The sequence below is a fragment of the Tachysurus vachellii genome, chromosome 9, assembly GCF_030014155.1.
Source record: "Tachysurus vachellii isolate PV-2020 chromosome 9, HZAU_Pvac_v1, whole genome shotgun sequence".
NCBI classification, from domain to species: domain Eukaryota; kingdom Metazoa; phylum Chordata; class Actinopteri; order Siluriformes; family Bagridae; genus Tachysurus; species Tachysurus vachellii.
The window spans coordinates 14,273,971-14,286,310 of NC_083468.1; the positions used below are offsets into that span (position 1 = coordinate 14,273,971).

The 12,340-nt window shown below is 38.9% G+C and overlaps 1 protein-coding gene across 3 annotated transcripts in view; it reads right to left on the bottom strand.

The window, feature by feature from the left end:
* mctp2a (multiple C2 domains, transmembrane 2a) overlaps positions 1 to 12,340 on the bottom strand; it is a 38,112-nt gene that overhangs the window by 20,240 nt on the left and 5,532 nt on the right. For all 3 annotated transcript variants that reach the window (XM_060877815.1, XM_060877817.1, XM_060877816.1), the window contains exons 4-17: positions 11,642 to 11,753; positions 8,124 to 8,266; positions 7,951 to 8,027; positions 7,720 to 7,831; positions 7,581 to 7,616; positions 5,545 to 5,694; positions 4,854 to 4,987; positions 4,411 to 4,591; positions 4,211 to 4,304; positions 3,945 to 4,047; positions 3,504 to 3,606; positions 3,216 to 3,317; positions 2,932 to 3,006; positions 2,590 to 2,709 (exon numbers count right to left, since the gene is read on the bottom strand). In XM_060877815.1, the coding sequence (XP_060733798.1) occupies positions 2,590 to 2,709; positions 2,932 to 3,006; positions 3,216 to 3,317; positions 3,504 to 3,606; positions 3,945 to 4,047; positions 4,211 to 4,304; positions 4,411 to 4,591; positions 4,854 to 4,987; positions 5,545 to 5,694; positions 7,581 to 7,616; positions 7,720 to 7,831; positions 7,951 to 8,027; positions 8,124 to 8,266; positions 11,642 to 11,753 (1,542 nt within the window). The remainder of the gene's footprint in view (positions 1 to 2,589; positions 2,710 to 2,931; positions 3,007 to 3,215; positions 3,318 to 3,503; positions 3,607 to 3,944; positions 4,048 to 4,210; positions 4,305 to 4,410; positions 4,592 to 4,853; positions 4,988 to 5,544; positions 5,695 to 7,580; positions 7,617 to 7,719; positions 7,832 to 7,950; positions 8,028 to 8,123; positions 8,267 to 11,641; positions 11,754 to 12,340) is intronic.

Sequence of the window (12,340 nt, forward strand, 5' to 3'; positions counted from 1 at the left end):
AATGGCCTTTAATAGCATTCGGCACTGTATCCATAATATCCACATATAAAGCAGTTTTTATATGAGGCTTCTGAGTCAAAACATATCAATGTCAACTGAAAATAGACCAGAAGTACAAAATATTAAAGCCAGTGTGACAGCTTGTGCTTAGTCTGCATGATCACATAGAGATGCACTTTATGAGGAATACACATACAAATCTCTGTGTGTGGATTAAAAAAAAGACAAGCTGGGAGAGGGACTTGGTATAAGCTCTATCCTTTCAGGAGGTCAGCATCGCCCTCTTGGGTATTTCCAACAGCAGGGTGAGTGTGTGTTCCTGGAAGAGGCGTGGTTACCAGAGCCTATAGCGCCGACAGACAAACCACACTGTGGTGAATGCATTAGAAGTGTAAAACTGCGATAGAGTAAGAACTGCAAAATCCAACTGCTCTATAAATAATGAATTGCAATGTATACTATAGCCAAGGTTCACATGTGGTGTAGCCTGGAAAGCAGCTTTCAGAGGAAAGATGCACAGTGTGGTCTAATTAGGCACTGAAATCTGAAAAGCAGGCAGCGTCCCTCTGCCCAGGTGTGACTCAGTACCTCAGCTACTTCCATTCTTAAGACTTACAGACAAGTGACAAATTAAAGTACGAACCACAGTGTTACTGGAACAGCTCCAGTGTGCCTTGGAATAGATTCTTCAAGTCTGTAAAATTGTAGTTGACGAATGAAACAAGCATTCTTACAAAAGTTGGTGGTGAAGAGTACTTTCTTATATATCAGTCTAAATTCTAAAATGTGTTAAGTAGTCTAAAATCCAGTGAGTGAGAAGGGTATAAGCACATAACTATTCCGTTAGCTACTGCCGTCTTGGAAAAGAAAATTAAAAAGTATTGATAGACAGTGACCTTTCCTGCAAAGGGGACCCAAGACATTAAATCAAAGAGAGATCAGTCTTTGCATGTGTGACACTGACTATTGTTTTATCATTATGTAATAATGGGCTTTGGTTATTGATCTACACTCATTGGTCAATTTATTAGGTCCTTGTCCTTAGTATTGAACACCTGAACATTCATGCAATTAAACAGTAAATGGACCATACTGCATATACATTTGTCTCTAACCTGCTTTCTCCATCTTGCTCCCAGGTGACCAAACCAACCACCCTTCAACACTTTACATACAGGACCACTGTTCATTCCAGCAGCACAGAGGAGATTTTAGGTTGAACTCAAAGCACCTGAAAAGCCTGGAGTCTAAAAATATCAGCCCAACTACAGTGTAGCAGCACACTCCATAGGCTTCTGGAACAACACAGCAAGGGCAAGATCTGGTAGTGTGCAGCATGGCACAAAGGTAAAGCTGCACTTTATTGTGTGCTAAATGAACTCCCACTAAAGACAATACATTTTGCACTAGCAAAAATGACAAAAGTCTAAATTATTTTATTTTCAAATTTGAATAGCTGTCATAGACTTCTATTGCAAATAAACTGCAATACCTTCTTTAGTTCAACTTTAGTGTCACAAGCCAGAAATCTAGCACCTACAACCGCAAACAATTAATAGCAGGATTTACCTCTGGTCCAGCTGCAAACTTTTGGGAGTATCACATTTACTTGCCACTAACTGCTTTAAACAAAACATATAAAAAGAAAAAAACATATAATTGGGAATCTATTTTTTTATTTTATTTAACTGACTATGATGAATATGAATGAAGCATAAAGATCCAGCACTACTGAACAAATGTGGCATTTTCATATATTTGAATTTTCATGATACACTGCAATAAGGTCTTGAAGTCATATAGTCAGAGATATCTAGTAAGTCCTATTATAAGATAATAATAAATCAAATAATTATTATAAAATAATTATTACACTCTATTTCTAGTCACTTCTGCACATTTCATGTTTGAAATATCTTGTTTTGTTTTATTGGTAGGTAATTTTTCTAATTTTAAGTAGTTACTTCCAGAAATCAAAATTATTTACCAACAGAATAAGAGCATTTATCATCTAACCTGGCTAAATAATAGTTCATTATAAGTAATCTCATAAAAAGAACTTTTACAAAAATGTGCCCATGTTCAAGATATTTTCAGTAAACAGCACCACTGATCTTTGCATTCTAATGTATTTTCACTGAATGGTGTTGCTCAATACAGGCTGGTAAAGAGAACAAGGCAGGGTTCATATTTGTGTTTTTACTGTTTATGTTTAGTTTCCAGGAACTTGGAGCAAAAAATGTACAAACAGTAAACACAAAATCTTTAAATGTATAACAGTTTGTGTATACAAGCCTGTAGTTTGTATTCCTAAAGTACTTAAGAAAAGTTAAATTACATTTATAAAGTTAGTAATCCAGCAATGGCTTACTTGCTAAATCATAGTGAAATTTCACACTGCACCAAAATTGCCAATTATTTGTTCTCAATTAGGAAACTCCATTTGTTCAAGGACAGATTAACAGCGAATGTCTACTCTGACTGCAGCTTAAAAGTGAGAAGATAAATGTTCTTAATCATAGATGAGTGATTACTTTGTCAGCAAAGGCTCTATGGAGGCGTTATATAGACATCCGTGGGAGAACTTACCAGGAAAGCAATGATGCTCCTCTGAGTGCTCTCCCAACGAAAGCAGCTCTTAATGTACTGCAGCGTATACAGAATGGCCATGCTGATCCTCCTCACGCGGTAAATGTTGCGTGCTAGCAGCTAATGGGCGACAAATCAGTAGTTAGTAAAATGCCTGGCATGAAATAATGTTCACAATACAGTAAGTGAGGTGCGTATAGGCTTTTACAAAGGACACTTTAAGGGTGATAAATATTAATCCATCAAGTCCACTTAGGACTATATAATGATGGGAAACCATGTAAGAACATAGTGCTACTGTTCTGAAAAAGATGTAAATCTACTGGTAATAAGAATACTAACCTTCTTATTGAACTTTGGGTTATCCTCGTCAAGTTTTGTTTCTTTGGGGTGGAAGGTACGGATGGCAGCTCTGACCTTAGACATGAAGAGATTGACACACTGTTGAGCTTAAGCCATTATAAACAGTTCACAATGTGTTGTTGACGTTAAAGACAATGCTTCATCAATCTTCACCACGTCCAAAATGTCATTGTTTTAATATCTGCTTAAACACTTTCAACCCTCCTCCACCCCTTCCAAAAAAAATCAATCAATAAATAAATAAGAAACAGGAGTATTCTTACTGGGTTGTAGAAAATTTTCATCTCCAGTGTAATGCTTCCTTTCGATGTGTCTTCCAAATTGTACTTTTTCAAAAGACTTGTTACTTGTTGTCCATTAGAAACCTACATGATTTATAAAGTGTGTTAATACTATCATGAACATGTTTTTAAGTTTATTCTAATAACTAAAATTAATAAAAGTAATTGTTCTATTAGATTATTTCTAATCCAAAATATAATCAAAGCATGTAAGTACAAGAAAGTAAAAAATCTATTTGTTTCTATTTTTATATCTTTTTCTTAACTTACAGTAAGCAAAGGAATAGCAATTTTCCCCAAAAAGTCTGGTGCTTTGTCTCCATCTTCACTAAAAACAGTCAGCATAAGGACATCGTGGATATCCTTAACTGGACTGTGGAAAAGGCAAAAAAATACTCAAATTGCTTCACACTAAATGATATTCCGCATGGTTATGTGGAAATTAAGAGCATATGAATAATAAGAAAAAGATCTTTGACTACTTTAAAAGCAATGTATACAATCTAAATCATGTATGTTTAAATATTATTGTTATAAATAAAATTATAGTACACATGTTACTTGTCCTAAATGAACAATTCTGCAGCGAAAGTGTGTTCATGGTTAGCACCAGCTACTAATAAGAGATAGTGATGCTTTGTGTTATGTCATGAGAACAAACCGAATTCTATGTGAATGTATGCTGCATTAAATGATTAATGTGCCACTCACAGTGTAAATGCTGTTCTCCATTCTGGATTGAGGGTTTTATAGATGGTTTGAGTTTGCAGCTTGCTGTTCCCAAGTTCCAGCACACAAAATGGGTCACTCTTACCTAAATAGGGAAAATAAATGGTTGCAGGCACAATGTTAAACATTAATTTCATTTTTAACTTTGTAATTTGAATTCTAAAAAAGCACTATACAAATAAAACTGAACTGAATTGAATTCAAGGGAAACTGCAGAAGCATTAGTTAGCTTCTCAACAAATGAGTACCATTCAGATCTGTAGATGATAGGTCTGTAGCCCGTAAAACCTTGACCTGGAGATAGCCAACATCCTGTAGATTATCCAGTGTGTTCTTCAGACTCTGTGCATGGGACAAGCAGTACCCTTTAATTTAAAATTCATTTTTATTTAATTTTATTCAGACAAAGAATGAGATCATTTAAAAAAATGAAGGACCAGACACTAACATATTTCTTGAGGGTGCTTTCATAGGTGCTTGGATTTTCTAAGAATGTGGAGCTCATCTCAGATACAGAGACTCCAGAACAGGGGTGCTGTGTGACCAGAAACACCAGCCGACCTTTGCCTGTAATCATATTGAATGTCTGTGTTGTATTGGCTGGCAGCTGTGAGAGATCACGTTCAATCCTGCACATAAGAGCAGTTGCTGTTAGAAATCAATAATAGGCCCTTTAAATCTGTAGATCAATTTAAATAAGCTATTAATAAGCAATTTATATAAGCAATTTAAATAAGCTAAACATATTTCAGACTTATTTTCATCCATCCAACCGTGTCTTGAGCAAATACACTATTGTTTTGAAAAAAGAAATTTGACAGAGAGGGACTTGTGTCACTGCTTGTGTTAAGGAGAATGAACTGTAGGTGATTTGTGGTGCTTTGAACTCACACTCCCCAGCATTCCTCACACTTTCTGCCCTTCTTGCAGTAGAGCTCGACCAGCAGCACATCTGGTTGTCCATCCTCAAAACGGTTGAATTCAAACTTCTCCCTCCACTGTGGATTGGTCTTAATGCACAGATTCTGATGTAGAAGAAGAAGAAAGGTGTCATTGCACTAGGCAGACTAAAGCATTGTCACAATCAGAAGCAAGACAATTTAATCTTTCACTCTAAGTCTGAGTATTGATGGGAAAGGAGGAGGCATGAAATGATCATTTTGTAGAACACACTTCTAATTCCTCCCTGGGATTCCACATCTTGACACCAACCGGTTAGAATCATCTTTGCTCAACAAACAAGCAAGCCCAAACACAGCTGAAGCTGTTAAAAAAAAAAAAAAGACGAGAACACAACACTAGCACTGGGTGGATTCATCAGGGGGAGGCCAATGCACTGAGGTAGAGCCAGATGAGCAGTGCATGCTGGGAACGCAAATGAGCCTGGAGAAATGCTGCTACACAAGCATTAGAAGAGCTGCGGTGACAGCCACAACCAAAACAATGAGTCAAACAGTGAAGCCTGAGAGAGTGCAATCAGAGAGACATAGATGAAGGACATACAGAGCTTCAGATTGTGCTGCAAAATATGAAAACAGCCTTTGTTTACATGACAGAGAATATTTAGAGACAGAAACCTCACCTTACTTCGGAACCTCTGATCCCCCAGTTTGAAGCGGACAAAGACATCCCCTTGGCCACCTTCAGGCATGTCCTGCCCCTCCACAAGCACCACAGTGTATACCCCATTCCACACTTGGCTTTTCTGCATGGCAGCCGCTCGAAGCTGACCCTGAAACCAGCAATGCATAAAAAACAGATAGAGAACATCACATTTGTTTCATTTTCAAGCAACAATGTATGTAGAAATAAGCAATCAAATAAGATTACAATTGCCATTAAATTACCAAAGGGAAGCAAACATAAAAAATTATGTACAGATCTAACAAGCAACTCATGTGTGATGAGAATGGCTGCATCAAAAGCATTTCAGTTATAACTGCTCAAAACTGGCAAAGTCTCTCCTGCTGATATGCACACTGAGACTATTACAGGCAATGCAGATGGATTGCCTTGTGGTGAAGAGCTTGATCGCCATGCACTTTAAAAAAATACGACATATATGAAAGGCTGGCCAGGTCTGCCAGAAATCAAGCAGCACAGAGCTATTAGCGCAGCAATGCCGGTGTGGGACAGAGCTGAGCGTATTCCCCATTAACACCCCTGCTTTACTTCTCAATGTGATGGTCATGTCTCCATAAACAAGGCTCTTTAAAAAGCGATAAGGGGGAGGGCAGAGGGTTTGGGAGAGAGATAGAATGCTTGTCTGAGCCAAGTCATCCCAAGTGTTTATTTTGGACAAGTAGTACGATCAGCATGGCCAATAAAACAATTCCACTTAACAGTAAGTGGGCCCTAAAGAGAGGCTATTCCTGGTGCTAAAAGGGTCAGGGGGATTGACTCCATATGGTAGGACAGCATGGGGACGAGGGGGCCCGGCCCATTTGGCTTTCTATCTTTCCACAGCTGGGATATTACATCTTAACATCTGGGTTATAGCTCTCCATGCCTGGGAATGAGCCACACCATCCCACACTGGCAGAGTGCCTCGGAAAATGGAAGGGACCCACATATACACACACACACACATATGCACACACATATACACACACACCACACACAGTGGAGCTCAAGCGACCCTGTCAGAGAGAAGCAGCACCACACGCTGTGTGTTAGTGCAGTTGCCAGCCTCCATCTCAGAGGCAGTGTGTGTGTCAGCGTGACTGTGATGGCGGGTGTGTGAGAGAGGAGAAGAGCAGATGAGAGGACCATCTTCCGTCTCTCCCGTATAGGTGTCAAATAGAGCCGGGCCTCAGCTGCACTAGCACAGACATGTGATTCAGAAGAACCATCAGTGTAAAACCCACAAAAAAATCTTCACAAATAAAAAACAAACACAATCAAAATCTCATTAAAGCCGTGGTCTAGTCCAAAACTAAGATTTTCATTCTCTTATTCCTCTTTGCACTTGCTTGTGTTTGTCAACCTTGACATTTATTTCGTGCTATATTGAAATTCTTTGAGAAAAAGTTATGGATATACTGTATACGCAGATATGTGAGACAAGTACTATATCATGCCACCAGATATATGCAATAGCGGAAAAAGAGCAAAAATCAGCCTCTGTCCACAAGCCTTATAATGTATACGCAAAGTGCCTCTTTGCTCTGTTAACCAAATGAATGCTAGTAAACACTGGCTTGAAGCTTAAATAAAGCTTTAGTGTCTTAGAGCTAAATTAAAATGCAAAAAAGTTAACATGACATGATCAAATCACTGCATGTCATTCAGTCCAGCATAAGTTTCTTAGTATTTTGTGTGAAATGTATGCTTATCATTCTAAAAGCAGAATGTATGAACCATAAGGTGAGCTGGGAAAAACAAAAGATATTATACAATGATGTACTGCCCCCCAGTGGCCAATTATAGAACAACCAAACATATTTTATGATTCATAAAGAAAAGGGAAACCTTGAGGATTTCACTGCTATTATCTCTCAGACTGTGAGACTGAGATAAAAATTCTCAGAAAGAAAAATATGAGAAAGAACACCAGGAACATTATAAAATATCATGAAGTTATCTTTATGAAACATTCAAGAAGAAAACCTAGTCTACCTTATTGAAGCTTCCTTTCCTCTTAAGTGGCCATTTCTGAAATATAAGCAAGAGAAATGTTTGTCACTCAATCTGTTGCTACATTAGACTACACGCTTGTTGTGCCTGACATCTGTTGTATTTTGTATTCAGGACATACATTTCGTTTGGTGGGCCCCTCACAGATGGACACACAGGCGTCTAAGATTATTACTCCCATGTCCTCTTCCAGACTGCCAGGGTCTTTCAAACGCAAGATCATCTCAGATGTTCTGAAAGAAACACCATCTTTATAGGTTGAAGGTCAATAGGTTGAGTTATTCTAAGACTGCTACCGTTGATCAAGCCTGATGATGAGCAACAAGAAAATATGCAAATGAATGTGTCATACTTGTCCAACTCCAAGTTACTGAGAGTGATGGCGCTTGAACCCATGAAGTCCCGAGATCTCAAATCCCGGTCGTACACCTGCAGCAGAATTACAAGTAATTGGAAAAAGGTTTTAAGATATTTATGTTTAGACACAAAGAAATTTCAGTGGCTGTTGTGTGATCTTGTACACACCTTAACATAGACATTCTGCTCAAGGTCCCTGATAGACATGGAGAAACACTCGTTCCATGCAGGATTAAGGTTCTTGTATACAACTTTGCTTTTGTAGACTGTCTTGCCATTTATTTGGAATTTGACATACGGGTCACTGGTACCTGTAGAAATAGTCAGAGAGAGCTAAAATAAGACATTGTGTCTTATGAAGGAGGTGATGAAGTATAAAATATGTCAAAGTGTAATGAATAACAGATAAGCAATTAAAGAATGAGTCATGTGATTGAGCATGCATGTGGTCCACCCAAACTGAAAACCACACACATATACTCACTACCTCCCATTCATACACGCTTGATATAGCAGCACTGCCATTGTATCGGGAGACGTGTCAAAGTGTGGGGGAGACGGACCTCACAACTCTTAATTGGTTAATTATAGAACAAAACAAACTCTCAGCAGCATGAATCCTGAATATTAAAACCCCTGAAATGAAGCGCAACCGGTGTTAAGCTCCAAACCCTGTTAAGTGACTCCATCCTGCTCAAGCAGGACAAAGAAAAGCAGATGGACAGACCGTCTTTGTCCATGATATGGCATGCAGACTGAAGTAAAAAAAAAGTAGAAGACAAGGGGAGAGAAAAAAACAACAAAAAACAACATGAGCGGATAGAAAGAAGCCTGTGGCTTCGTTTGTATGGACGGATAAAGGGGGTGCTTGAGAAAAAGCGGCGGGTAGCCTGGAATCACATGACAAAAGGCCCTGTGGGGACGGGCTGTCAGGCCTGTCAGCGTGCCGCCTATCCAAATGAACAGCTCCAGGAGGCAACCTGACAGGAGGAGCTGCGGCGGGACTGAAAAAAAAGTGACGGCAGAAATTAACGGGCACAGAAGAAGGGAGGGAAGGTGAATGTGAGGGGTTTGTGGGCTTGTCGGGACGCTTTTTAGAGGACATAGAGGCGGTTTGTGTGTGTATGTGTGTGTGGTGTCAGCCGGCCGTGGGCTGGGCGTTAATTGTTAAGCAAATAGAGGCAGTATGGGGGGAGGGGGATTTACCACATCACCATTATGCCATCCTGTCACATAAAGTAAGGATTCAACTAGTGAGGAGACAGTGAAAGCCCACAGTCTGAATGGGGTACATCACAACTGCAATTTTGAGAGCTGTCAGGTACAATATGCATAGTCCATCATGGTTTGACCAAGGTATTTTATACTCGGTAGACAAAGTTTGAAAAGTAAACGGTAATATAATCGGGCAAATCCATTATGCTGAACACATGACAAACATTTTATAGGTCATTATCATTTGTTAGCTATTAACATGTGCTGTCCGCTTCAAACTGTAACTTGTACCACCTGCTGCCCAGTGAAGGTCATTCTTCATAAAGGCATTCTGCTAGACACAGATTACTTCTACTACATCCCATGCTACTACTGCCTAAAACGTTTCTTTATATAAACTTAGGTAAAAAAAAACCTTAATAATAATTGCTGCAAACACTATAAATGTGTTCCTGGTTTTGAGACTACACTGTGCTTCATGCTACAAGTTTAACCTTGGATTAGTGGTCTATAGCTGTCATATTATTTATTACTTTTATATTCCTGATTATATTCCTCTACATTTAATTGCATTGTAATATTCAATATAAGAACAAAGGGCAGTTGTGGCTTAAGCGGTTAAGGCTCTGGGTTGTTGATCATGCCTGAAGCCCCAGCACTGCAAAGCTGCCACTATTGGGCCCTTGAGCAATGCCCTTAACCCTCACTGCTCCACATGCTCTGTATCATGGCTGACCCTGGGCTACAACCCCAACCTAGGTTTCTTCAGATGCGAAGAAATAATTTCACTGTGCTGTAATGTATATGTGACAAAATAAAGGTATCTATTCTATAGGTTTCTGTATTAACAGAGCAATCCTTCTGTAATGCCAGTTCATGTTATGACCAGCAGATGGTGATGTATCAATTTCAATTACTATTAAAACCAGACTGTGTCTGTCAAAAAAAAAAGAGAAAAGTTTGAAATCTTCTAAGCTGTCTTTATGTACATAAAATTCGTGTCCCTGTTTTGGATGATCTGTTCATCCTTCTCATAACAGATGATTGATCATTCTAGAAATAGGGGGAATCGAGTTATTGCCAGATTGAACTGGCCACGAGAAATATGCCGGGTATATTGCAATTATGAGAAAATAATGAGGGGATGATAGTAATTAACAGCCTCTGGGCATACACCTGTGACACTCATCAGGAGAATTAGGTGCCCAATCAGCTTGGCAAAGCCTGTCACATAAACTGGCACTGGATCTGAAGAAATGTTTCTGGGCATCAAATAGAACTGCACTTGTTCCATGTGCGCCTAAGATTGAAGTAAACACATATCAAACCCAAGGCTGTTGGAAGGATTCATGTGTGTCAATTTCTCAGCAGAAAAAAACACTGCAGAACATAATCTAAGCCATCTTTCCAGTGGCTCGTCACACAACAGTTAGGCCTGGCTGATCTCATATTCACTTTACAGCTTGTTTTTACATTGAGTCGACCCATTTGCATACTTTCTGCTCTGAAGAAAAGTCTCTACAACACTGCATTTGTTTATTCACATCAGCATAACAAATACATGGCCTCATGATTTGTTTGCTAGGCCAAAACACACTGGCCATCAGGTGGAACAGCTGTTTGTGAAACTGTTTTAACATGAGAACCATTAGGGAGAACCTACATTCTGGTTAGACCACATGCCTTGCTGTTATCTCATGACACCACTGCTAGCATCTAATAGCTGAAAGTAATTCCATTCAATAAAAAGAATGGAAGAAGAAAGTGTCATCTATTTTGTTTTGCATCACTATGCAACAGTGTGTTGCAATGGTTCACGCTAGGCACAACAGGAAATCACACATACACACACATATATTATTTGATGACAAGTACAGCCAGAGCATTTCCCTTCCTCATAGATTTTTTTATATGAGAACATTCTTTAATATATTTTTCAGGTACACATTAGCAAGATGCGTTAAAAAGTCTGCATTGTCTTAGACATTGAACATGGTCTACACATTAATCAGAACATTTTAGATTCATACCACAGGTTCCATTAGAAATGCATAAATAGCCTGTTGGATCAGTTTTTCCAGGTGCATTCCAGAGAAACAGTAAACCACACACTGCGCAACATGACAAACACTGCAGTCAGACAATACCTGGATTAAGAATGCTGCTCTTCGAGATACCTCTCGTACTGGCTCAAGTTAAACATATTATGTACTAAAAGGCATGAATCATGAATGCATTCTGATATGACCAAGCTCAGAAAACCAACAAAAGGGTTGGATCTCTGTTGCACTATGCAAGTAAAAACAAAATGGAAGTATTAAAGTCATTATATGAACATAAAACAAGGCGAGAAGGGATAAAATATGATAAGGAACGTGGGTACACAAAATAATTAGAAGAATTAGGTTCTATAAGCACAAAGTGCTGCACAGTCCTGCAGATGGAACACCATAACATAATGACAGGCTTACCACAGCGGTCTTTGATGGCCAGGTTTCTTCCCTCCTTCAAGTTGATGGTGAGGAGATAATGAAGTTTCTGACCTGCTGGAGTAACCTGGGCTTCACTGCTTAATCCTGGGCTCTGTGTATCACACATAGCATTATATACTTGGGTATTCTCCCTCAGTGTGGGGTTACAATGTGAAAGACAATCGGAAGCAACAAGGAATGATTTTCTTTAACCTCCTAAGACCCAAGCTTTGGTTTGGCCTTGCATTTTAGATGCAGTGATGTCCACGTATGTGGACACCAGGTCGTAGGAGGTTAAGGGAAAAGGAAAAAATTCAAAACTCACAATAAACAATTTGCATACGTTTGCACACCACTAAACCCCCATATTCATTGTTCAATCACCTTTTGATTTTATTGCAAGTCTCTTTTTGGGAAAGAGTCTCATCTTGACTAGGCAATGTGTTCCATCTGTTTCAGGCAAAAACATTCTAGCCTGCTTCAGGTCAGGTTTGATGATTTAGACGTATGCTTCTGGTTATTGTCATGTTGAAAGGTGAAATTCCTTTTATCTTCGGCTTACTAGGAGACTTTAAGATTTCATAAATTTTATAAATTTAAATTGACTGGTATTTGTAGTTATTCATGATTTTGTTTCTACCTTGAAAAATGCAGTTCTGCTGAAAAACAGCAACCCTAAAGCATGATGCTGCCACCACC